Source organism: Ptychodera flava, chromosome 1 (assembly GCF_041260155.1).
Source record: "Ptychodera flava strain L36383 chromosome 1, AS_Pfla_20210202, whole genome shotgun sequence".
Taxonomy (NCBI): domain Eukaryota; kingdom Metazoa; phylum Hemichordata; class Enteropneusta; family Ptychoderidae; genus Ptychodera; species Ptychodera flava.
In genome coordinates, this window is record NC_091928.1 from 21,876,462 (window position 1) to 21,904,398 (window position 27,937).

The window sequence follows — 27,937 nt, forward strand, 5'->3', positions numbered from 1 at the left end:
AATACAAAAGAGCTTTTCTTAATTATCTTTATAAAAAATATACACTCAGATAAGGTAGTCTGTTGATAGTCACTTGTGCTTGTTGTAGAGCAGTGTGATTTTTGGAGAGGGTGCAAGCACAGCCCTGTACCAAAGGCACAGGGCTGTTAGCATCCATCACGAACAGCACTCCCATATTACAGAACTGTACATACTGCATAAGTACAAGGGACTTCCAACAGTCTAGGATCAGACACAATGATACCTTGTAAATAAGTGAAATAGCAAGGCATGATTTAATCAGCCAAACTCTGTACGACCTTGTCTCATTTACATATCTTTTAGACTGCAATCATTATATTAGAGATCAGCAATGCCATGGTGCATCACTCTTGTCCATGTCACACCATCTTGTTCATAAATTTTTAGTGGGATTTCCCTACATTTTGTAGGGCGGCCCTGCAGTGCAGTCTGGGTAACCAGGGACAATGTATGACCAGATTGTAGCATCAATGGTTTTGCCACAAAAAGCAATATCTTCCTTTCAGGATAATCCTTGTTTGTTTGAAATCTCTGTGTAACAATCTAAAAAGGGACACAGGCTCATGACCCTTGTATATTAATTACACAATCAATCCAATGAGTCAGTGTACCAGCACTGAATGCAAAATAATGCTGAGATCACCCTATAGAGGGCGCTGTGCAAATACCGCTAGGCTTATCCCAAAATTCTGCAAATATCCTCACAAATTTATTCTTCCCAGCTGATACTATTTTTGATATCTACAACCTTTTAAAGGTTAAATAATAGTAAAACCATAATTTGTCTGTAGGATTGTTGGGGATCATCAACATCCTGTGGGACTGGGAGCAAAATAATACATGGCGATCAAAATGAGGTACACAATCACCAGTGTTGAACCTGCAAATAGAAAACAAAAATATGTAAGCCACTTGGATCTGAGAAGTTTTAAGCTTCAAAGGCAAATTGATCACACTTGAACCATTGCACACTTTTCTCTTGAAATCCTTATTACACAAGCAATGTCTTCCACGGAAGAACAGTCAAACTGAGATGGTGCAAATATTTTCAGTACATATTCTGTTTTGAATTCACACTGCCACTGACTTTTATTCTTTTTGATAATTTTCCAGAATTAAATTTTGACTTTCATCCCCCAAGATCAAACTCTTAGTAGTAATGTAGTGTATATTAACCATTCTATAAATAACAAGTAAGAATACAAATATCGCAATTATACGGTGTCGCTCAAATTAGATCAGAATTGGTATATACCAGTATGGGTACCAAAGATCAACAATACATATTGTTTCTATCTGTTCAGTGGAGGAAATTCTACGTTGATGTTATGGCAATGATTTCTACACAGTACAACCAGAAAACAACAAGAAATATATAAACCAGAAAAACAAGAATGACAAAAGTAATAAGGTCTTAAACTTTAGGTACTGGAGGTCAACTTTAGCAACATGCATAGCAGAAACAGCTTGCCCTCGTAGTTTGAGCATAGACAGTCTTCCCCCCCCCCCCTACTGTCTATGGTTTGAGCAGGTCTGTTAATATGTAACAGTTCATAAACAATGACAGGAAATGACTCAAGATCAGTGGAGTTGGCCTCTTTCTTACTGGCATGCCATCACTCCTGCACATTTGCAGGATTTCCCTTTTTCTTACCTCATTTGCACATTTTTGACACTGACGTGTTCATTTGAACAAATTCACATCTCAACCCCTGTATCTACCTGTACACCAAATACTGAGATGGTAGCTTTGGCGGTATGGGAGCCTTTGTGTGTGACGGACATACATCCGCACATACATACCCACATACATACATACATACAGACGCCACTGACTCATCATATAAGCTCTTTTTGGTATTTATATACAAAACCAAATATGAGCTAAAAATTCATTTTGTCATTGTATGTGTCAGCTCTATAGTCTGTGACACACAGGATGTAGATGCATTAATTAATTAATGAACCCTTTTCACCACCATGGTTTGGCCCAAACCCATTGTTATCAATGGTGATTTTGGAACTGCTTACAGGCTATTGGGGTGAGCAGGTTAAAGGACACACTAACGGAAAATTCTCCATGGTACATATCTGTCCAGAATCAGATCATGTCAACACACAACACCGGATTGCATGGCATTTGGTATAAAAGTGTCAAAGAAGTCAACGGAAAATAGTGTGTCATAACTTTTCCTATAACCCTTTGACCAAAATGGTTTAGCAAAAACAAACTTTCATTCATTATATGAGAGGATCTGTTTACAGGAATCGTAGGTGAACACTTTCAGAGGATTCATTGAACTTTCGGACACTCAGACCATTGTTTCAAAACATGTTTGTTTGTCAGAAGTGACTGATTTCAATATTTCAGCTTGGGGAGTCAATCCACTTCAAACTTGGAGCTTAAGGGTCACAAGACATCGCTAGAGTTTCTCACCTTGAAAATAATCGCATTTTCCATCCATAAATATGTAATTTACAAGGACTACACTAAGTACAACTGACCACAGATGTAAATCATTGAAGACCAGTACAAAATCGATTGGCTGAAAAAAAAATTACAAAAAATGTGAAAATTGCTGTGACCAAGCCCATACAATAGATAATTTACTGACATCATTTCAAGTTTATTTTTCTCTATGAAAGTGCCAGACAAAGTTAAGTGAAATATAGGTATAATATATTTTATCCCGAGTAGATGTTTATGGATAAATCCTGAAAATGACCTTCGAACCCTCAAGTGTTCTCAGCTGAAAGTCTGCATGAATAACTCTGTCCCCAACTATTGGGATTTTGTGCCATTCTACACTTCCAGCTGTGTTGTTGGCTCCATTTGGAAGTGACTCAGAAATGGTCATGCCACTTGAACAATGGTATTCTCCACTGTGTAACCAGGTACAAAGAAAGGTCATTGCTATGCAAACAATGCAAAAAAATGTTTGTTTGTATTTTCATATCTCCACAGATCAATATTCTGATGAATAGTGGACAAAACTTTCTGAGTGAAGACGGTAGCTCTTGAAAGTGTTTTCACTTACATGAATGGCATTGACAATGACAAGCACAGGCATCTGAATCAGACAAACTTGGACTGCTATCGAACACCCAACTTCAATACTGTCAAAAAGAAATTTCAAGAACAAGTCAATTCTTCATACAGAGAACTCTTTTTGACAACAATTTCAGTTTAAGAGATGCAAATCAAATGTGGTTTGCATGTACTCAGTAAATGGTAAAAAAACTTTTGGTGAAAGCTGAAAAGTTACGGACAACTTTCCACATCACTTGAAGAATTATTAAGCTCTTTGAATGCCATATTTAACAAATCTTACTGATAATTTCTATGCTCTTTCAAAATTGTGTCTATTGCTTATTTCTAAGTAATACTGATTATGTGAAGTGAAATCTCATAACATAGAATCCAAGACATAAAATGTCTTCCACAAGTGAGATCACTATGCCTTCGTATTCATTGGGAACATATTAACTTGACAGAATTTTGATCTTGATCTCAAAGGTTCTACCAAAACCTCAGTTGCACATTGTTCACTTGCAAAGTGAGGTCAAAGTTGAAAGGTTAACATCCCCATGATGCTCACCTGAGGGTCATGTTATTCTGCAATGCAAACTGTATACCATTCACTATCTCTGGAATATCAGGCACTAAAGCCAGTAACGTCACTCCTATAAAATACTGCAAAAGAAAATAAAGGTTTGTTAATTTTGATTATCATCAAAAAAAGCCTAAATAAAGAATCATATTTGAAAGGTTTTACTTCAAGATTTTACACCGAGCCATACTATAGACTGATAGCAGAAGAGAGATGTGGTATGTAACTGGCGGTATTTCAGCAATTTTTTATGCTAACTTGGTTATTATCCTTTTAAATTAAGCTGTTCTATTCAAAGGTTGGTAACACGTTGACAAGCTTAAAAACAGATGCTGGCGACTCATGCCTTTGCGTTTCCTCTGTTAGTTGACTCAAGATTGTATGAAACTATGACTGAAGAACGAAGAGATTGTAAACACAGCAAAACTCTGCTGCCAAAAAAGCCCCCACATTTTTCATATGCAGTCAAAAATCATACAGATTTTGAAATTTCTGGATATTCAAATGACAAATTGGTTGTACCAAAAGCTCGATTGATATTTCACCCCAAAAAAAGATTTGTTTCAAGTTGACATGTCTTGTAAGTCGACCAGTAACAATATACCGTAGTGTCAACAGCTGAGAATGGAAAGACCCTAAACACAATAAAACTTTGCCACCAAAAAATCCTCCATATTCTTCATATGCAGTCAAAGTCGTACAGATTTTGCTAGTCGTGGATAATCAGCTGTCGCGTGGACTGTGGGGTTACAGCTCCACTGATATCTCACCGGTGAAGTTGACACAGTGTGTTCACATTGATTGAACCTTTGAGGATGCACCCATAGCACAGGAACACGCTCACAGGAGCAATGATTTTGAGGGCATATTGCCAAAGTTGACAGAAAATAACAAGTTACCTGCAAAAGTTTGGATTTAACAAACAAATTCTTTATTGCAAAAAAAGTACCGGTAAAACATGTTCCGGAAACAAAATCTCATGTTCATGAGAGAGCTGTGGCACACTATAACAAGAACAGGAATCATACCGGTATATGCTGATACGATGTCATCTTGCATACGCTTGTGTTTTTGTTTATTGTGCATTACAACCCACATCAAATAAGTGGTTCTTTGATGTTATTAGCCTAAGCTAAATGTCCCCACTCACTTCTACTGTCCATGGCCGTACTTACTATTGAAACTTTTGAGTTGACTAAAATTTCCTGGATATTGTCGGTCACCAGCTCTGCACACAGTGACATCAAGATGGTGGACACCATCAGAATGATGAAACTCTTTAATCTGGACCAGTGTGCAACGCCATGGTGATGACTCTGAGCTACGAAAAGATGATCAAGAGGTGATTAATTACTCAGCGAATCTCAACTCTTTACACATTCAATTTGCTATTTGGTTGCTATCAACATGCTGTATGAAAACGTATCTATTCTAACAAATTTTGAGTGACTTTTGGTCGAATTTCAACACTGTAGATGATGAACACTTTGAAATGAATAATACCCATGGAGACAGCACTGCAATGGATTATCTTGTAAAAGTTCCTAAACCTGAACAAAAACACTGTGTTAGCTATAACATACTGGTTCACTTACCCAGTGGTAGGGTATTGTCACTATCCTATGGTTTGATGGGATCTATGGGAATCCTATGGATGTGTACTAACCTATGGCACAGCACTGTCAGAATCCTATGGTTTAATGGGTTCTATGGGAATCCTATGGATGTGTACTAACCTATGGCACAGCACTGTCAGAATCCTATGGTTTAATGGGCTCTATGGGAATCCTATGGATGTGTACTTACCCTGTGGCAGGGCATTGTCACTCTCCTGTGGTTTGATGGGTTCTATAGGAATCCTATGGATATGTTTGTGTGTTTTTAGAGTGTAGATCAAACCCACGATGTAGGCCAAGGGTAGCAGAGCTGTACAGGTGTAGATCAACGGTTCTATATGCTGTGTAAACATTTCACTGTTGTGATCAAACTGTTGGAAAAAATTCAATATGACCACTTCTTAAAGAATGAATGATCGGAAAAAAGTGAAAATATTCTCATATTTTTGAATGAGGGATTTTTTAATGCCAAAACATGAGAATAATCAAACATTCTAGAAAAAAGTAGCATCATGATGCTCAAATTGCTACAAAATGGCCATTTCAAGTCAGTTTCTCACACAAATGATTGTGGCAAAAATTTGTCAGAACTGTGTGAGTCAATTAAGGTCTCTCCATGGTGGGGGAGACTGTGTGAACAGAGGACAAAATGTCTCTGAAAGAAGTGTTCAAATCAACTGGTTTACTTACCGGCTGTGACCGACACTGAGTACAAATAAACTCTGTATCATTGTCAAGCACTGTGTGATTGGCTACAGCGTCACAACCCTACAGGAAGAAGACAGAGGTAATCTGATTGGTGAAATTAAAAGAAACACACTAAGAGCATGTAGGTTGGACCAATAGAAAGTGCCAGCCAGAAAATACATGGTGACATAGTGAAGTATAAGATCTATTGACAGTGTAATATATGGAAAGTTGACAGAATACTGTAAGCTATTTGACCCTGAGAGCTGTGGTCTGTTATTTTAATATTTGTTTAATATATTGTGCTAGTTTAAGTCTTATACTTTGTAAATTATAAACAGTGTAGATGCAGAATATATATAAAATTGACTATCTTGACATAAACAGGAAAGAACTCACAAAAGATGAGTAAGAGGTTGGAAAATTGGCTTAAAAAATGTATCACCAGTTTCATCACAATTTCAACAAATCTAAATGAAACCCATCAAAAGGGGATATACACACCAAATATCAAAACACTAACACCAGTCACGTAGAGAAGCAGATAAAAAAAGAAGTGATGACAATCAGGAAACAATGGCAATGGACGGCCACCGTGACCTTTTTGATGCACCCTTTGTTGTCGATAACGCTGAAAATTGAACATGCTTACACTGCAGATAAGTATTCCGTAGGCCTTGGAGAACATGGTTGGAGCAAAGGCACCAGCAATGCAAACAAACAACAGTGCAGAGCTGACCCCAGCTGACCTCCAGTTAAATCTCTGTTCATGGTGTTTGAGTCCTCCTAAAATCATGCACAATCCCTGTTGAAAAGAAGACAAATTATCATCATGCAATCCATTCTAACCCTCTTCAGATCAAGTCACTCACAATCAGCTTAACCCTCTCAGCGCCATGGTCAAATATTGTTGCCTCTCTAAAATATAGCTCAGCAAATTCTTTTCAGATCAAAACAATTTCTTCCCAAAATCTTGACTAAAAATGTAACCTATGGAAAATGATGTCATTTTGTTCCAAAATTGTAAAAATTAAAGAAAAATTCATAAAAAAGATAGAGTTTTGCACTAAAATTTTGGTAGGAAAAATTACAACACTCAAAGGGTTAAAAATCACAGAAACTAGAAGATCGTTGTGACACACTCATGAGATTTGAGTTGTCTTTATATCGCTTCAAGCCAACTGAAATTACCACCATTGTTTTGTAAATCTTTAGATGACAAGTCCACTGAACTGTAGAGGACTGGACCTACACTGACTAATATTACCAATCAAGATGATCCTAGGGGGTTCAGTTGCTATGGGAGGACCCCCCTACTACGTTATTTTTACAATAAAGATTTGGCGTAGTGCTCTTTAGGCATGCTGATGAGTCAGTTAAAAGTCGTGTTAAATGTCATATCATGTTTTTTTAACTCATCTTCAAATTATCAAGTCAAGACATCAACTGATAATTACAAGATTTCCTGCTGTTCTGCAAGAAACCTACACAAAGCAGCAAAGTATTACAGCAGATTCCACAGCAATTACAAATACTGTGGTCTGGTATCACTTACCGGTATAAACAACAAAGTAGCTAATATGGTTCCTGTCAGCGCTGCTTTCACAAGTTCTGAGTAACAATGGTCATCACCCTGTTTGCCGTGTAACAGGGCAGTTATGTACAAAACTATTTCAACTATTGAACCAAACGTTGCATTGAGAACTGCGCCCACTGCAAAGGTACTCTGTGCGGCAATACTGAAAACAAAACAAAAAGAAAGACTTCAGCGATTAACTTTTCTTTTTTCTGTGAATTTTTGACACTGGCAAATTTTCCTGTCCGATTATTTGTTTGTAATACCTACGGAGTAGTACCTGCCATTGCTCTGAATGCTATGATCACTGTCATCATCATAATCATCATCATCATCATCATCATCATCATCATCATCATTATCATCATTATCATCATCATCATCATCATCATCATCATCATCATCATCATCATCATCATCATAATCATCATCATCATCATCATCATCATCATCATCATCATCATTATCACAATCGTCATCATCATCATAATAATCATTGTCATCATCATCATCATCATCATCATCCTTGTATCATCATAGTCATCATCAAAATCACTTTGTAATTTCATGTAGAGTATTATCATCATCACCACCCATTTTGATCATAATTGAAAATCACTGTCTAAAGTAATGTCAATGACATCCCTATCCCATTTCTCCCTTCTTTGTAAAACATACAACACTTAGTCTTCATCTGACCAAAACTGGCATGATCCTGAGCTGAACTGATCATCGTCATACTGATGAGTCACCAGCAAACTTACCTGGCAATCGCCATGCCGATGTAATAAGCTAGAGGTATGATTGCGAGCAAAGACAATATGAATTTCTGAAATAAACAAAATTGCAAATACTGAATCGAAATCTGAAAGAAAGCATATCGAAGACATGCAATGCCAACTTGACAAGACCGCTGTGCCTTTAATGGGCAAAAGCTGCAAAAGGACTTTTGTGCTCTTCATTGATATACATCCTGTTCTCCCCATTTTTCTAATATAGTAGTCCAAGCACTGCTGAAAATATGGGATTGTCTATACCACATAGCAGAAGTGAAAGGGCTTATAAGTATCCATATGCCTGCTTATCAGTTAAATTGGTGTGTATATATACACACAACTTAATCATATTTTGTCAGGAGATGTCCTAATGCAGAACAAAATATATATAATGCACCAAGCCCAAGTTGTTTATGGTAAATCATATCATACCAGTATATTGATGGCGCAAATACAGTGACCTGATTGGTCGAGACGCGAAAAGAACTGTGGTATATTGGTGATATACCACGGCTGGCATACTTGCAAGCTCACAGCTTGAGCAAAATCTGTTTTTGACATTCCACGTCAGAATTTCAATATACTATGATGATATAATAGCAATAAATCACACCCAGCAACGGTATACCACTTGATTTTGACCAGTTCATTTCGTATATACACTTGTTATCACTTGTGCATATATGTCGTGAACTGGTCAAAATCTCGTGGTATACGTTTCGCTGGGTGTGCTCTATTGCTTAAGTATGATATCATCCTAGGAAAAATAACTAGATGAGCATTTGGAGTGGGAGATCTACTGTCGAAAATATTACGACAAAATCTATGTCAAATGCTTTGGAAGAAAGATCAATAAACTCTAGTGTACATCACTGCATATATCTGTACATAAAACACTATCAGGGTAAAATACTTGTAATGATACTCAAAGCAAAATCACTCACCACATTGGATGACTGGGGCGTGTCTGCGTGGTCCAGGTAACCATAGAGAAGTGCTACTACTACAAATACAAGTAAATCTGGACATCAGAGATTAAGGATTCCAATCTTATCCGAGTTATATTGAAATACTGGTACCATTCTCATTAAAAATTAAGCCGATGACTTGTTGTTGGGGTTTTTTTAGCTAGTTTTGCAATGACAATGACTTCAGATGAAACAAGAATGTGAAAAATCTTAGTGGAAGTGAAAAGCTTTTCAGGGCTATACAGGCTACTGTGTTAAAAAAATTTCTTGCTTGAATTCAAGTTTAAACATCAACTTAACCCTTTCACCACCATGGTTTGCCCCAAATCCATTGTTTTCTATGGTAAAGTTGGACCTGTATACAGGGAACTCTGGGTGAAAGGGTTAACTTTGACTCTAGACAGTTCGTTGCTGCACCATTCTGTACAGACCTCAGGGAATTTGGTTGGCTTTTATAGAGTATTAGATAAAAACGGCTTTTTCATATTATTCACATTATCAGAAATACTAGGATGTAAGGTCATAAGGTCGGGTCAGCAACCAGAAAATACCAGGATGTAAGTGTAATGTGCATTCTGTCCTAGTTATCCGACACGCTGCATGTAATTTGTTTTCACAGAGAATTTTGTGCAATGACACAACAAAGGATACTGACTAGTATTACATTCATGCCATCAACGGTGTATTTATAATAATATACATTGACAGCTTGGTAGGTACACACTACGACCTCTGCGTGGGGGCCATCACCATTCTGTGGAAGAAAGCAAAACAAATTCCACTTCATCTATGTGAGTGAATAATGTTCCAAGCGCTCGGTTGAAATAAAAGCAGAAGTGAGAAAAAGTGGTAATTTCTTTAACAAATTAAATCTAAAGTCTGAATGGCAGCAAATCTGGTTTATTATCAGGATTTATTTTCCTTTTTGTAGTTCTGCCAGCAGACAGTGTTTGTCTAAAACATCACAGACCTACAGTGTGTGCAAATATCTGAATGTGTTACTGTTAGGGTCCATGACCTGAAACTTCTTAAACTATCTTTTTAATAATTTATAATATACTGTTTCTACTGTGATGAAAAGAGAATACAATATAATCGGACAAGATTTTTCCTGAAACTCAAGTCCATGCCTCTAACTACCGGTATACCCATACTTACCATACTGGTTTTGTCTATCCTAACTTTCTCTGGTGGAAGAAATAATATCTTTTTAATCGCAATACTGTTCACCTGTAACAAAAAATATACTCAGTTCAGATGTAAGTGACATATTTTATCAATTTTCCATTTTTTTCACATATTCTCGGACTTGGTATTTGAGCTACCATATTTCTCATAATATTCTGAAAGCCATTTGAGGGGCAATCCACGTGGTCCTACCCAATAAATAATAGGATGTGCTGTATTCTTCAGATTCAGTACAACAGATCACATGATGGCGGCACAAACAAATTCATGTGTGTACAAAAGGATGAGTGTACGCAATCTATACAGAGGAAGACATTTGTCCACTTTACCTCATGACCCTTCAATGAACCATAGGGAGGTTAAACTGTATGATATGCAAATTGGGACTGTTACCATTAACTTAAATTACACTATATGTTACTAATGGCACAAAAAGTCTACAACTTGGGCATGTTTTTCGAAAAATATTTATACTCATGGTTGACAACACTAAGTTTATGCAGCTTCCTGAGAATGAAACACCATACAACTACTGAAACCAAATTTGTTTTTACTGTAAGGTTCACGCTTAAACTGTGTTATTCATTTTTTATTGCTAATGGGGTTATTTTTCATCAGAGAAAATTTTGATGATAGAAATCAGAGTTTACAGCTTTACTGAATGCAGAGAAACTCAAAATGACAAAAACTGACATATATGAAAGTTTTAGTACAGACAATTTGCAGCAGAATAATTCATGATAAATACCATCTCTTTCATTTATCTCATTTATCATTATTTTATATTTCACAATTTTTTAACCCTTTCACCCCCAGTTCCCTGTATACAGGTCCAACTTTACCATAGAAAACAATGGATTTGGGACAACCATGGTGGTGAAAGGGTTAAACTGCAGATGGACAAACACACTTATATATATATACACTTTCTACAGGAGCACAGAGGGCAAAGGTCAGGGGTCAAGCTCACCTTGGCAATGGGGATGAATACCACTAGTAACCAGGTAACCAGAAATACCAACGAGTGTACAATGACCAGTATGGGCACACCAAGTACAAGCCAAAAATAAGTGTCCACTCGACGCTGGTGAGAGAAGCAACACACATGGAGACACTGTCATGAATGGTTACATGGAGAGATGGAAGAGGGAAACAGTAGCTGAATGTGGTATTAAAATATGGCAGCCAACAAACTTTAAGTTTAATTTACCATTCAGTACAGACTGTGACAAAACAGAAACTATATACTGGTACATCTACCGCTACTTTTGATCTTTCAGGACTCTTGAAAGAATTGTCAGAGTACAGTTTTCCAGCGGCCCCTTACACTTTTCATTGAAAAGATAACAACTGTAACTTGTGATGTTGTCATTATCTTTGTTCTACAAACCAGTTCATTTTCTTATATTTCTCTCAACAACATATGTCAATTTACAAAATACTAGCTTTGCAAAGGAAAAGTTTTGTATGGCAATGTGAAATATTCTTGTCGACGAATAAATTCTAGTCTGAAATAAAATTCACATGTCAACAATAAAAGTTTGGATTTTATATACCTGTGTTGACAGGCTTGAATACTGGGGCATTCCGACATGATTTTGAGAATGGAATAAGAATTTGTATTTTAAAGACATAGGACAGTAAAAAATACAGAAAAAGTAACACCTATTAATGGATTTTTAAACTTGCACCATTTTGTGATGATTCTGAGAAAATTAGGAATGTATGACATGACTCCTCTCTCTTCTCATTTTCCATTTGATATTGTCTTTGAAACATAACTTACCCAGTAGTTGCCATTTTTTGTTTTCACAAACTTCGTGTCGATATCAGAATACGATTCTGATATCACCAATGGTGAAGTCTCAGTCAGGTTTTCTGATCCGCTGCTCTGTTTCGAACCTGAATTTGTGACGTGATTTGAGATTATACTGGTGTATTCAGTGTACTGGAAAGAAAGAAGATGCAATATAAGATTATCACAATATAAGATCAAAATATCATAAGACACAAATTTGATCACATAACTCTTCTAGCATGTGCAACTGAGTTTCTGTATTTGTAAGTGGGCTGTGGAAATATTCCCCTGACAAAAGTTAGTCCTGTGAGTGCTGTAGTTTTTCTTGCCAATTTTTACAATTTTTTTTCTGCAATTTTCTGATAATTTTGGACCAAATGGACATCGCTTTTCATTGGCTACAGTTTTTGATCAGAATTTTGGGAAAATTCGGAAAAAATTGGCTGGGTTAATATATGCGACAAAAAATTGTCATCACACAACTTGGTGCAGTTGTCTCATTCTGTACTATCATCCCTGAAGGTCAATGTGAATATCTTGGTGAACTTTTCCAGAGGTAAATTACTTTAAAAATTCCTCTATATATTACGACAGTCTACTGCACTTGTTTAATTCTATTTCATTGGTATCATGACCTATCTTAACCTACTGTATTTGATCATTTCTCAAAGCTAAATTTCTAGGTTAATACAGTATGCATCTCTAACATGTAACTGTAACATGTTACTTAGTACTTTTTAATATAAAGAAGTCTTTATACTATATTCAATAATCATGAATACAAAACATCAACTATGGAGCATTTTGTTTGGATCAGAGAAGAAATTTCACTAGAATTTACCAGCATTTGAGTTCAGAATGGCTAACAATCCCGAGATAACTCAAAGAATCATTTTTTTTTACAAAATCAAGACAGCAGTAACTTAATTCTTCCAACAAGTTTCAAAATGAGGCCACAAAAGCTGTAGGGCAGCAAAGAATTGTAAGAATTTGAGAGTCATAAAATCTGCCCTGGAGGCATATACATCATGTATCTTCCTCCAAACTACATTCTTTTTCCAAGCAGGCAACAGCATACCACAGATAATTTCTCAGTGAATATGGCACAAAGATCAAATGAACTTATTTGAAAATTTATTTCCAAGTTTTACATGGTCGAATTATGAAGTTTGTGCAAATTTGTCTATTCTGTCCCTAATAATGAATTGTATTTGGGTTTTTAGGTGTTTAAAGCATTGCTAAAATTGTCCCTAATAAGGTACAGTTTTTACCATGCAAGTGGGAATTCAGAGGTGAGGTGAATTCACGAATATGATTACACTGCTGATCTTAGGCAGAGTTTTACTGGAATTAAAAGTAGAATGCGCCACAGGGGACAGATAATTGGACTCTCAAACTTTTACAATATGTTTTGCTCTACCACCTGTGGGGGCACATTTTGAAGCTAACAGAGTCAATAAATTTTTCAATGAGTTATTTCTTTAGAATCAAAAGTTTAATTTTTATCCATAGAGTTAACACAGGGATGGCCGTCATTTTGAATATTGGGTAATTTGTTTCTCTAGTACCAAATTTTGCATGGTGGCGCCTCGTTTTAGTCAAAATTTTCAAAAGGAAATGGTTTAATGTTCCCTTACAATAAGTTTGAGCCAAAGTTTAAGTTTTTCAATTTAAAGGCCTGTAGGGTACTACCTTGCAAAAATTGCAATTACATTGCTGATCAGAGGTAGAGTCATAAAAATATAACACACATGTTCGGAAGACGCGGTCAAGAACCTTGGTTTTAAATGCGACCTAGAACTCAGTGTCTTTGACCTTTACCTGAAAGTCAAGGTCTACCCTTTTTATTGCAGCAAGCTTGTTTTCTTGTCTTTTATTGACATACATGTACTTCTTTCACTCTGCCTATACCTCTTTGTATTTTTTATGCACCAAGACTAAGATGACCTTCTGAATGTTCAACTCCAAACAGACTTGTACTGTCTTTCTGATATCTTTCCTGAAACTCAACATATTTTGATCTCCAGCACAGCTTACCTCTTGCACAAATTTGCCGAACGGCCAGAAGAAATATCCTGCAAACTTGAGGCAAAACATTGCTGTAAAGAAAATGAGAAAGTAGTCTTTTAGAAATTTTTGTCCGACGCAGATCCTGGCATTTGGTTCAAAAACTAAAACAGTTATGACAGTTAACAGTTTAACATGCCAGTCTCCAAAGCAAATAATTTCTCACTTCCAAAATGAAGGTTTTCAATTTTCATAACCACACAAGAATTTTTTTTCAACTCCTAACAGGCAGAAGCACTTTTACAACAGTGGCATTCAAAATTTACTCAATCAACAGGAATAATCCCAAGGTACAATACTGAGCATGTGCAGTAGGTACATTTACTGGATAAAGGAACACTGATTCATTTTAGTGTATACAGACTTTCGCTTCAGAGATTTTGGTTTCAGTTCTGCTATTGCTCTGTGACAAGAAAGCACGTAAATACAGCTCTTTAACAAGTTTGCACTATGTTCATCGAAAAGATAATGCTATGCCAGGCTGAAATTTATAGCTGTCAGAAGAATGGCTTGGGAAGTAAATAAAACCTGTTTCATATCAAGTAAAAATATGCAAGCCACATTTTTCTTGGTTACATGTAGCTATGCGAGCACACTTAACTCTTTTACCGCAATAGTTTGGCCCAAACCAACTGTTATCAATGGTGAGTTTGGACCTCTTAACAGGGCATTGGGGGAAGAACAGAAAAGATCTAAACTTGTAAACATTGTAAATTTCATAACTTAAGACTTAAATACTAGATATTTGATGTAATTTGTAACAAATTATGTCTCCTCTGACATGAATGCAAATAATTTTGCACTTTTTTATCAAAAGCAACAAGTTTCCAGGCCATAACTGTCATTTCTGTTGTCAAATAGTACTGGGGCCCGGCAGACCTCTATCACATGATGCGAGACAGATGTATACAGTTGTCAATTTTTTTTTAAAGTTTTATCATCATTTACACAACGCATCTGATGTATGTCATTGAATGAAATCAGTGGTTGTGATTTATTAACAAATTTACAAATATAATGATACAGTGAAACCTGTCTAAACCGAACCCTGTCTAAACTGGAAATCTGTCTAAGCTGAACCCTTTTCCCATTCCCATTCTAACAGAACTCTATGTTAAAAGGACCTCTGTACACCAAACACAGGTTTTACTGTACTTTCGTCATTTTTTTGCATTTTACAAACAGATAGAAATGGTAAGTATACTATATCCACTGTATGCGGTACATACAATATACATGATATACAATCCATACTAACCAGCTTTAATTCAGAGTAGGACAATAACTGTATCCTGGTATGTGAAATATGTATATCTTAGGTAGGGTAGATGAAATTTTATAGTTAACTACCCAATGTGTGGATGGAATAAATTGCAAATTTTTTGTTTGCTAAAAAGAGAGGCATAAAATACCGGATACATACACTATACAAGACATAACTACAGTGAAACCTGTCTATTAAGGACACCTTCGAGAATGGAAAAAGTGTCCTTAATATAGAGATGTCCTTAATAGACAGGTGAAATTCTATTCAAAGTGATTTTTGCTTTGATAAATCCGTCCTTAATAAAGAGGTGTTCTGATTAGAGAGGAATCCGCAAGTACAGATTTCACTGTATTTTGGCAAGCAGCTTTTCAAAATTACATGCACTAATATCTGTTTGTTATTTCCTGCGAATTTCCTACACTGTCCTATTGTCAAATAGAATTATATTACATGCAAAATGCTTGGGGGAGCTGAAAATCAAACGTTCATGACAAATGTGAGAAAATGTCAGGCACAAAAGTACTGTAGTTTTTTTTTTACTGGTTGCTATGCTGCCTAAATAAATCTCAGGAATACAACAAGACAGGACATCGACCCAATGATGATAGTCCACAGTGGATTCTGCCCCGTGAGAAGAGAACAGATATCCTGACAAATACAGAACAATAAACCCATTGAAAAGTCGACAAGCGTATAAAGGTTGTGTCACGGTACTGGCCAATGAAACAGTGCCTTGTTGTGGAGGAGTGAATGCCTCTATTGTCTTCAAAGTTCTCTCATTTTCCGCAAACTTGCCCACCTTTGATAAGAATCCACTTGTAACCTTGAGTGGGGTATCTACAATTTTTTTGGCCTTCAAGGTTGTTTGCTTTGGATAAAAGTACAGCAAAGCTAGTTGTTTTTGTGACTCAGGGGATGAAACGTCTCAAGTTTCTCCTGCGGGTGTTTCAACCCACCAGTACATGTTTCTGCAATAGCGGTGCTACTGTGTAAATGCGTGATGACGTTTTGTGAGTTGGCGGGCTAACAAGAGGAACATTCAACAAATTGTATTTTTGGTGTTTCCTTTACAATTCACTAAACAGACACTAGCTGGGACAATTAATGAAACTTTCATTAATAACATCGGCCCTGTTGACCTCTAGTCACTTCTACATTATTTGGGGAATAGAGCAAGGAACTTCATATTTAACAGAGAAAGAAGAAAAATAACAGAAAAGACATCAATGAATGCTAAATGTATGTAATTATATATACACGTACATATTTAATTGTCTGTATTTATGTTACCGTACACAAATTCATGTAGATCCACATGTGTGTGTGTGTATGTATGTATGTATGTATGTACCGGTATGTTTGTTTCTATGTGATAAAATTTCAATATGCCATTATGATACAATAGCTGTAAACCACCTCGGCAATGGGTATACCACTCTGTTTTGACCAGTCCACTCCATATATGCACTCAGTATCTCTTACACATGTATTCCATGAAACTGGTGAAAATCTCCAGGTATACCTGTCACTACTGGGTATGATTTATTGCTTAAATATCTTACCGTGTTTTCTTCCGATAATTGTGAGAAGCATGATCAACGCCACTAGCAGATACACCAATGCAACCCACCAACCAATCAGAAAGCAGTATATCAAATTACCAACCGATATTGTTGATGCTGCAATAGAAAAAGAAAATTTAAGTTAATTTGGAATGTTTTTTTTTTTGAAAACAAAGGAAGACAATAACAACAAGACAGATTACATTGATAAGATATGGAATAATGATCGTATCAAGATTTTCATATTCAAATCACATGGCTTATTTAAGTAAAAAGCGTTTTTTTGGACCTACATTTTTGTGAAATCTTTACAATTCTGTCAGACAGGTTTAAAGTTTAATATCTAGTCATCAGTCTTGGTATTGTGGGATTTTAAGGAAGCCAAAACACACCACCTAGATACTATACTATAAATACCGTAGGTTTACATACAGCAACAAAAGGACACTTTTTCAGGCAAATATTTTGTACAAGTTTTCTGGCAGCTTCTTGCATGGACTGTTCGAAAGCCTGTTCAGTAATTGAATTTTCACTGTCCTGTTTTTGTGAATATCAAAAATTATTATTTTTAACCAAAGAGTTTAATAACTCTTGTGAATATCTGGATTGAATACTGGTCTAGACAAGTGTTTATATTACTTGTGACCTTTGGGGAAGCATGTTTTGTCATTTGTCAATACTCAACAACAGGAATTTGAAACATTACATCAAATGTAAAGTATACAATAGTGATTATTACAATGACCTTTCTTGACCCAAGCCTGTTACCATTTTATGGTAGTTAGCTACTCATGAGTGTAGGCGATGGCACATGGTTACAGTTCTATTAGCTGCTGTAACTTCATTTTGATATATTTAGTCTTTTTTTTTATTCTGTTTGTAAAACACAGTTTCCAATCATACTCCCGCAATCATGTCTAAATCCTTTGGAGTGCACCTTGTCGTTGTTGACAACTGAATTTTACTCTGAGCCAGAATTCAAATGTCAACAATATTCTACATGGTTTGCAATCACATAGCATATTATTGTACTCAATGTTGCGTGTTGGCCACACTATTCTTCATGTCGCAACATATTTTGAAGCAAGAATAAGAAAATGTATATATTATATGGAACAAAATCAATGAAGAGTTATCAAAAGTTACTGCTGTTGAGGGTTCTGGTTACAAAGTATTACAGACTAACCCTGTGAAAGCTGATGCGACATCAAACATTAAAAATTTTTCACCAACATGTCATGCTAGAGCTCAGAAAGATCCAGTTCTAAAAATAACTTAATGCCGCATAGTTGTAAAAGATTCAGCAACTGTCCTGATTTTTGGGTGAAATCTCTCTATGAGATAAATACAAAATGGCTAGTTGTGTCAACTAACATTTTAGAAAAGAAAATCTTTGTGTACATGCCCAATTGTGCTGTCCAATGTTATTGTGACAATTGAACTTTGCACTGGACTCAAATTCATTTGTCAACAATTCATTGACAATGCAAGGCTAGCACTTTGTCCTTCCACAGGCTTAAGACAAAAGAAGAAGTACCGGTACGTGTACTTAAAACAACAGGGGGAAGAAATGAAAATATTATCAAAAGCTGAATCTGTAGATCGTCCTTTCAGACATCTAATAAGGGCAGTATTTTCAAAGGAAATGTCTATTTATCTAAGCATGTCGATTTGCAAAAAAATTGCGACACACACTGCCTCAATTTGAATTTTCTGGATCTGTATAGTCATATAACACTACAAAATTTACTGTACTTGCATTCAATACACTAGCAACCCTAATTGTAAATTAAAGTGTTAACTGGATAGGCAAGTGGCTAATTCCAATAAATCTCCACATCGTGAAAACTTGAGAGCCTTTTTTTAAAATCTAAGCAGACAAAGAAGTAGTGTGAAATATTTCTCTAATATTCTTCACAAAACTTCAGAGACTGTTTAAGAGAGGTAGACTTCCGATGAAAAGAAAGCAAAAGGTTTAAAATTCAAGCAAACACAGTGATTTTTGAGGGGTAAATTTGGTAAAGTAAACATTTGCAGCAACAGGTGTACTGACTCCCAAACTGTATTCTTCAACCCTTTGAGTGTTGAGGATTTTTCCCAACCAAATTTTGGTGCAACGTTTCAACAATATTTTTGAATTTTTCTGTAATTTTTTTGATAATTTTGGACCACATGGACATCACATTTCATTAGCTACACCCTTACCGAAAATTATTTCAACTGCAAATTTGCCGCAAGTTTGCTGCAAATATGCAGCAAGCATATAGCTTGCAGGAAGGAGTTGCAGAAGTTTGCAGGTAGATGTGACCCTCCTGCAAACCCTTAAGTCAGTTTGCAGCAAATTTGCGGTAAACGACTAAGTTGCTGCAAAGTTGCAGCAAACCAGATTATTGCTGCAAATATGCAGCAACACATGATTGACATATTTCCCACTATTTCATTACCAGGGAGTACACAGTACACACTGAGTACTGTTGCACTTCGTGACAGTCATGTGTAAGCAACATAAAATTGATCTTTCATTTATATTTTATGTTCCTTTATTTCATAACAGACAATCCACTTTTTAAATTATAATAACTGGTAATGCTAGATAATGAACAGCTTCAGTTATGCTGGTGAAAGCATTGCATGGATATAGAGTGCATCTATAGTATATACTGTAGTGACATGATGTAATAAAAGTGCCCTTTGACAATCTGGTTGGGTAAATTATGGTTGGATCGAAAACTGAATTTTTACTAGGAAACAAATTTTTGAAACAGGGACTTGTCTGTCTTGCAAGTTACACCCTGTATTTTCTGCGAATGATACCAAAATGCAAACAGTTTCGAACGAAATGTGCGTTTGACATGTTTGATGATGGTCTGTAAGGACACGTCGTAGACTTTTGTTACTGCAAATCTGTACAGTAATGTTTCCGCTACTACCTCCAAGCAGAGTAGTGGCTGTGCTCCAAGCTATTCATCCCATCAATATAGTACATGTATACGGTACGTACAATGCACTGCAGCTTACAGTCTGTCCCATCGATGCCACTGACAAAATCTCGCCTTCTGATAACATGGGTCGAGGTAAAAGGCTTTTGTCCATGTTTTCAGCGTTAGAGTTGTATTGTCGAGCACAAATTTGAGATTTAGGATTACACTCCATCCCGAGTCGCTGTACGAAAATTCAAAGCGCCGCTTCACCAACGTCCAACACGTCCTGTGTATCGGCTGCGAGCAGCCGACATATTTACACTCTCGGTCACGGTTCATCAAGGTCAGTTCGCGCATTGATATTGATTCTTCGTGCTGAAAGAATTTTTACTCTCTTTTTAGTCTTTCTATGATAAAAATAACCATTTTCATTAAACTAATAAATTAAATGCTATATTAAGTATGAAATATAACGGATTGGTGCAGATGTAGAGTCAATTCCAGCATTTAAAACGGGACTACATTATCAATCGCGTAATGATTTATAGATCGCACTTCCGTTATCGTCATGAGGCTTGATCGGCGCGAAGTTAGATTTTAGTACCATCAGCCAGTGTTGGCTGCGTACTTGTGAGCAGGGAGTTTTCTAGTGGACAATTTCGTGATCTTTCTATGGAATCGCCAGCCAAATGATATCACATAGTTGCAAAAACGTGTATACAGTACCAGGGACAGGCGGAGTTCTAAATTTGTGAACGCGAGCGGCAGTAAAGATGCCGACTATATTTTCTGAGTACGGTATTTACACACAGCACGGTGAGACCTGCAACCGGACCGGAATTGTCCATCGTCTGCGAGCCGTTCAGAAATGTAAGTCAATGTACCGTTCGTCTGTACATCGATCGCTATAATTATGTTCTGTAATCGTTGTATTGCAATCTTTACTAAAGATAAATTTTCGTTGAGTACTGATTCATACTGAGTTCACTTTCGTTTCACAACAGTTACTTACAGTAAGTACTGAGATTTTTGCAGACTGTCGCCGTCGTGTATGTAAACAACATACGGCGAGTTGTCCGCTGTCGGACATTTTAATCATTATTAATTTAATTTCGATCATGAATATTTATGCATTTTCTGCTTCAATTTTTCAACTTGATTTTGTCTCATTTTCAAATAATTATCGATTTCTTTCATGAAATTTACAATGTTTGGTCAAACGGTAAAGACTTACACTCTTCCCTGAACGATTTATATTTTTCAGAATCCATTGCTGGTACACTACCTCCATGACTAAAGGGACAAGAAATTCAGAGAACAGAAAGCCAAATCGCAGCCTTTGACAGTAATGTAAATGTTACATGAAACTTCTCAAGTCAAAAGAAAATCTTGACATGATCATGACACTTATGTAGCATGAAATGAACATGGCATATAAAATAAATTGTACCACAATTGAATTTAACCTTTTTTTCTCTGTCATCTTTTTGTTTATAATAACTTTATTTGCGCTGACCATTGTTTCTCGTGAAACTGGTATTTCAGAGTTAAGTTGCATAAATAATATTTATATATTGGCCGACTGTGGACAGCACAAGATGTGTTTTATCCAACTAAACTCTGAAATACCAGTTTCACGAGAAACAATGGTCAGCGCAAATAAAATAATTTGCTGTATGGAGTTTGCGGCAAATTTCAGTAACATTCAAATTAATTTGCCGCAAGTTTGCTGCAAGGATTGTGCTGCAAATTTGCTGCAAAGAGTTTGCAGCAACCTTGCGGCAGGGAGTTTGCTGCATATTTGCAGCAAGTTCACAAGAAACCTAATTTGCATCTGAAAAATGAACCACCCGCATATTTGCGGCAAATAGTTTGCTGCAAATTTACTGCAAAGCTTGCGGCAAATTTGCAGTAACAGTTTGCGGGAGGCCTAAAATTTCAGTAAGGGCAGTTTCTCATCAAAGTTTTTGCAAAAATCTGAAAAATTGACATCACATTTCATTTTTTTAAGGCGGCAAAAATTAACTTTGGCACTCTAAGGGTAGAGGTATTGAGGCTGATGCTAGCTTGGTTACCTACACTAACAAAGCTTGATTGAAAATTCATACTTACTGACACTTTTCTTCACACTTTTTGGTTCTGCATACAGCTCCCTGACAACCGATGACCTTTGTGACAAAGGTCGTGAGGTCACATGACTTTTCCACTTCTTGTAACCAAACTATTGGCAATGAGAAAAAGAGAAGATTATTTGACTGGATGGAAGATGAATGTATACATAAACCCCTCAAAAAATTGGACAAAATCCCTCGTTCTACACGTCAGCATCAGCATGGAGAAACAGTTTTATGATATTTTGAAGTCTTTTTAACCAAACCTTCCCAGCCTAGGCATTGTTACGAAAATCAAAAACATCACTCGTGTGATTAGTGATGCAATGAAGAACGCTCTGCTTGTCACACCTTCCATTGTACATGTTGGCCGGTCTACAGCTGTACCTTGTGACAATGGTCCAATTCACTGTTAAACTATCTGCTGATCACATGCATGTACCTCAGACTAGGTCAACATCAGATTGCACACGATACTGACCTGAAGTAGAAAAAAAATGATTTTTCACCCTTTCACTACCTCTTTTGTTTGTTTGGTAATTTTGACAGCATTACATCAAAACTGAAATCTGGTTCAATTTTCTTTGTCATTGGATTGACAAACAGAAAATCATGCAGGGACAGGCATACAATTGAAGTAAAATCATGTCCTGAGATTAGCTCTGCCAGTTTATGTCTGTTCTCTACTGTTTGCTCATTTACTTTGCTGCATGCTGTATCTAACCGATGCAATAACTCATTTTGGCTCCCAAAGTCATAACAGGAAAGGAGCATTAACCCTTTCAGGCAAAATTCGCAGTAAATAGGTCCAAAATCACCATTTATAACGGTGGCTTTTGACAAAACCATGTATGGTGGTAAAAGTGTTGACAAAGCATAACTCCTCAGAGGTTATTGGATTATTTTATTTACATTTTAGGGGTGAAATGCTGGAGTTTTCCATCTTACCATGTAGTTCTGGTACAATTTCTGGGCTTCTATTTCATTCTCCGGTGGCGGACCAACCATGACGAAGCCGTCGACAACATCATCCATGAGTCTATGCGTGGTGGAGCCAGTGCCAGATCTCTGTCTGAGCTGAGAAGTCGCCGATGGACTGTCACTGTTGATGGACACTGTGTCGCCATCCTGTGTTCTTGAAACACCTGAACCTGAAAATGAGAAATAAAACAGTGTTTAAGGTGATACCGAAGGATTCAAATTGCTAAGCAACGGTTGCTATGGGCAATTTCCAAAAGCAATCAAATGCAAAAGTTTTCATGGTTTTCTTTCATAATAAAGATTTACAGAACCATACAATTCCAAAGACGCAGGTTTGTCAGGCGATTGGTCAGTGACGTCATGCATATACAAATTTTCACAGCTCTATTTTAAAATGTTTCAGCTCCTACAAATTTGCACCAAATTTTCCAAAATTTCAGAATGTAATACATGAGATACCTGTTTAGAGCCCCTAGCAAGAAATATCTACTGTGTCATTTTGTGAAATTTTGAAGGGTTTAACGGCTATATCTCATAAATGGTCCGGAATTTTTAGAAACGCATGCTTATCTATATTCTCAACTTTGACTTCAATAATCCTACCAAAAATCAGCTAAATTGGCTTGCAATTGAGAGAGTTGAAAGCTTTTGAGCTTTTCAAAATATCAGGAATCGAAAATCCATAGAAAATAACAGAACAGTAAGATTTTGGACGTGCAAAAGTGCATGTTTGGAATGTTGCCAGCGATAGCAACCAACACATGCTTTGAATCCTTCGGTATCACCTTAACCCTTTTACTAGTAATGGTATGGCCCATTTTCATTCTTTAAATGGTAAGGCTGGCCCTATGAACAAGAAAATCGGGGTGAAAAGGTTAATCCTTTTAAGCACGAATTTCTAATAACATACCAGCATCAACCCTTTATTGCTGGTATACGGTTCTGGTAAGAAAGGGTCGACAATCAAATAGAAATTATATCATACCAATATTTATTTACCAATACAGCTATCTGATTTGTCGGGACATAAAAATAATTGTGCAATATTTGTGTTGTAGCATGGTTGGAGAATCATGCGAGCTCTCAGCTACAGAAAATAAAAATTTTTGATGTTTCAGACCAGAATTTTCATATAGCATTATGATATCATAGCAATAAACCATTTAAGCAATACGTATACCACTAATATCCAACAAGCTCACTACATAGTACATGTCATAAAGTGGTCAATTTCTCATGATATATAGTCATTTGGTGTGGTTTATTACTTTTAAGTTTTTATTAATTTTTTAGTATAACCTTTACTTTCCCAATAATCACCAATCAATGTTTCGATCTTATGATGATTTTGATAAACTTCATTTAACAAGTCATCGTTGATGACACAGTCCCCACTTGTTAATGGGAACTTTGATTACAAATCCTCAGAGAGGATAGAGTCCTCTTCATTAATTAGGTCTGTGATAAAAATACTTTGATACAGATGGCGCTCAATGGCCAAGAATGAGTTCCATGGTGATGAAAACGTAAAACCAATGTAGGCCACCATCCTAAAGTTCATTAAATGAGTCAACTAGGAATTAATCATCAGGATGTTGCAAAACATTTTTGCATCCTATCATAACACTGATAGATTATCACTGGTACCATATTTTATAAAGTTTGATGCAGTGCTTCTGGACATTCACCCTAAAAACAAAAGTTCATCATGTAAATGCAAATTGGCAATTAATTTGATTTATTGGATCGTATCACAAAACAAATGGACGTGCATATGTATGACATATGTCAATGTCCTTGTACCAACTTTGAATAAAATTGGTTGAGAGATGCCTGAGTTATGCCTTCGTACATAAAAAATCGTAACAAAATGGCCGCACGGCAGCCATATTGGATCATATCACAAAAGCAATTGACGTGCATATCTATGACATTGGTCAATGTCCTTGTACCAACTTTGAATGAAATCGGTTGAAACATGTCTGAGTTAGGTCTTGTACATGACATGAAAAAATCGTAATAAAATGGCCGCCTGGCAGCCATATTGGATCGTATCAGAAAACAAATCGATGTGCATATGTATGACATAGGTCGATGTCCTTGTACCAACTTTGTATAAAATCAGTTGAGATATGCCCGAGTTACGGCCTTGTACATGATAAAATCGTAACAAAATGGCCGCACGGCAGCCATATTGGATAGTATCACAAAACAAATTGACGTGCATATCTATGACATTGGTCAATGTCCTTGTACCAACTTTGAATAAAACGGCTTGAAACATGTCTGAGTTAGGTCTCTGTACATGAAAAAATCGTAATAAAATGGCCGCCTGGCAGCCATATTGGATCGTATCACAAATCAAATCAATGTGCATATGTATGACATATGAAGTAATCCTTGTACCAAGTTTGAATGAAATCGCTCCAGGCATCTCTGAGATATCTGCGTGAACGGACGGACGCACGGACGCACGCACGCACGGACGGACGCACGCACGGACATGACCAAACCTATAAGTCCCCCCGGACGGTGTCCGTGGGGACTAACAAAAGAGTTGTTTCATCGTAAGCAATGCATTTTTATGAAAAAAAAACAGGAAATAAGCCTGCCAGATATCTCTGCCCATCAAGTGATGATTTTGTCCAAGAATTATTTCAAAATTGTTCACTTCTACACGTCCTAGGAACACTTTCAAAATGAATAACTAATACACATGCCTAGGATTGCACACCTTCAAAACACCGTACAAGGGGGTGACACCGTCCATACATAATCCCTACTCATCGGCTGTACCCATTCCTTGGCAAAATTTATGTCTGAGGACAGTTCTGTTACATTTCTGAAGGGATCTTGTAATTTTATTTTTTCTGGTTATCCATACTAGTAAATGTTATTCATAAAAAATAATCTTCTACTGCTTATTGACTTATAATTTAAGTCATGCAGCTTTATTAAGATTTTTTTCTATCGGATCTGTGGTGTGGGTACAGGCATGTGTGTTGGGTTACTTGTTTTGGTAAAAGTCCAATAAAATTTCATTGACTGTTATAATTCATTCAACCATGGAGGTAGTAGTACGACACGTAGTGCAGGGCAGTGGTGAATGAGCGTGGGAGCCCACTGACCATATGAACAATGGTTTCATTCAGTGTACACTACATTGTTCAGTCAGTCCACAAACTGACTGATGAAACAACTTGCTTTGTGGATTGAAAATGACAAATTCGACCTTTTCCCCTCCAAATTTTGCCATATTAAAAGCCCTATTTTCTGTAGCAAAATGATGTAATCAGGGAAGATAGAGTGGAAAAATTGTACCAACAGAATGCAAAAGGTGGCTACGTTTTACATAATTATTTGTTTTCGAATAACTGATGAACTGAACGGTACTCAAAAACTTGTGGAGGATAAATCTGCTGAGAGTTAAAGAGATTATGAACAACATATTCTTGGCTTAATTCTTTCTCAAGTTAAAATACTTAGGGATGCCTGGCCTTTTTCTCAAGTAAATACTTAGGGATGGGGTGGCCTGGGCTGTGGGCATGTATCCCTTGCACTTATAAGTTCATGTCTACTGCATGCATCACTTTACTTTGAACTTGGAACGTGACCATGGGATGACGAAGTCCGGACTTGGGAGGGCCCTGTTACTGGCCGGCTGTGACTCGGTCTCTGGCTAGCCATGTCTTCGGATCGAAATGCCCCCTTTGCTATACAAGGTGACGAAATAGGGAACTTCTCTCCGTTGTCGGTTTTGTTGCAGATGACTTCCGGGTTGTTAAATATTTCGTCTCGCATTTTGTTCATTTTTTGTGAATAACATACGCCTACCAACCAGTACTGCTTGGTTCAAGACTGAACTGCACGTAATTGATAAAAAAAATAAACAAACAAAATATCCTAATTACCTGCGGGTTCATAGGAGGGGTCTTGATCCACGTTGATAATATCTGACATGGTATGTTGTGAACTTGCTTGCATTTAACTTATTATAGATAGATGAGCGAACGTTGAGCATGCAATCTTCATTCAGTCCAACTGAATGGAACGGCCCCTCTCTGTACTGTCTGTAGGATGACAAATAATCTAAAATGAATCGCTCGCTAGCCAGAGGACAGGCGAGTGTGCTAGCGATTGTGGCTTAGATCCTGCGTTGCGTTGGTGACTTTGGAAATGGGAGGGGGCTTCAAAGAAGGTAATGGTCAGCGCGGACACAGGATCAGCATTGTCTGGCATTGACAGCTGTGTCGCATGACGGTCACGACCCCAACAACTTGGTTTAGGCATCACATGACCGTGAGAGTTTGGACCGTTCCATTATGACTTGGGTACACAAGACCGCACAAATGTGATATACCCACGGTCCCTCCGCCCACCGGTACAGCTTTCCATGGTGGGCCGCGTAGGCCGGAGCTGACCAACAACTACTGAAACACTAACACCGTAGGTTACAATTATTGCCGCCAGTTCACTCCAGTCACTTTTGCTACATCTTTTGTCGTGTTTGTTTTTATACGTTTTACAAGTTATTTTGCGCACATTTATGTAAACACGGACCAGGCATTTCACAGTGGCATATTACAGAACAAATGTTTGTTTATTTGTTCTTTTCTTATCAGCAACTTCGCAGATAAACGATCACGAAGGCCGACATCATGTGATTTTCTACATTAAAAATCCAAAATTACTGTAGCCGAATCAAAAAATAATGCATAAAGCAACAAGTACGAAATGTAATTGTGTTTGTTTGACAGCACATTACTACTACATGAGTAATTAGTTTC

The 27,937-nt window shown here is 36.9% G+C and overlaps 1 protein-coding gene and 1 long non-coding RNA gene across 2 annotated transcripts; one reads left to right on the forward strand and one right to left on the reverse strand.

The window, feature by feature from the left end:
- Positions 1 to 253: 253 nt before the first annotated feature.
- LOC139132899 (uncharacterized) lies at positions 254 to 27,418 on the reverse strand. The gene is made up of 20 exons (XM_070699259.1): positions 27,062 to 27,418; positions 23,118 to 23,320; positions 22,171 to 22,279; positions 17,138 to 17,254; positions 14,279 to 14,340; positions 12,230 to 12,391; positions 11,414 to 11,527; positions 10,414 to 10,485; positions 9,907 to 10,009; positions 9,232 to 9,308; positions 8,276 to 8,340; positions 7,491 to 7,674; positions 6,588 to 6,740; positions 5,939 to 6,016; positions 5,439 to 5,619; positions 4,808 to 4,953; positions 3,621 to 3,715; positions 3,060 to 3,138; positions 2,459 to 2,567; positions 254 to 901 (listed from the first exon to the last, which is right to left on the reverse strand). The coding sequence occupies exons 1-20, from the start codon at positions 27,132 to 27,134 to the stop codon at positions 828 to 830; spliced, it is 2,256 nt and encodes a 751-aa protein (XP_070555360.1). The 5' UTR covers positions 27,135 to 27,418; the 3' UTR covers positions 254 to 827.
- LOC139132908 (uncharacterized) lies at positions 20,755 to 21,523 on the forward strand. The gene is made up of 2 exons (XR_011552482.1): positions 20,755 to 20,928; positions 21,323 to 21,523. It is a non-coding gene; the product is annotated as an uncharacterized lncRNA (long non-coding RNA).
- Positions 27,419 to 27,937: the final 519 nt, after the last annotated feature.

What these genes read in the sequence shown, in the direction of transcription:
- LOC139132899 (XM_070699259.1), bottom strand. Translation starts at nt 27,134, where the DNA reads ATGCAAGCAAGTTCACAACATACCATGTCAGATATTATCAACGTGGAT. An exon ending in ACGGAATACTTATCTGCAGT is followed by an intron (nt 6,017 to 6,587) that starts GTAAGCATGTTC and finishes TTCTTCCTGTAG; the next exon opens with GGTTGTGACGCTGTAGCCAA. An exon ending in AAAATGCGATTATTTTCAAG is followed by an intron (nt 902 to 2,458) that starts GTGAGAAACTCT and finishes TTCTATTTGCAG; the next exon opens with GTTCAACACTGGTGATTGTG.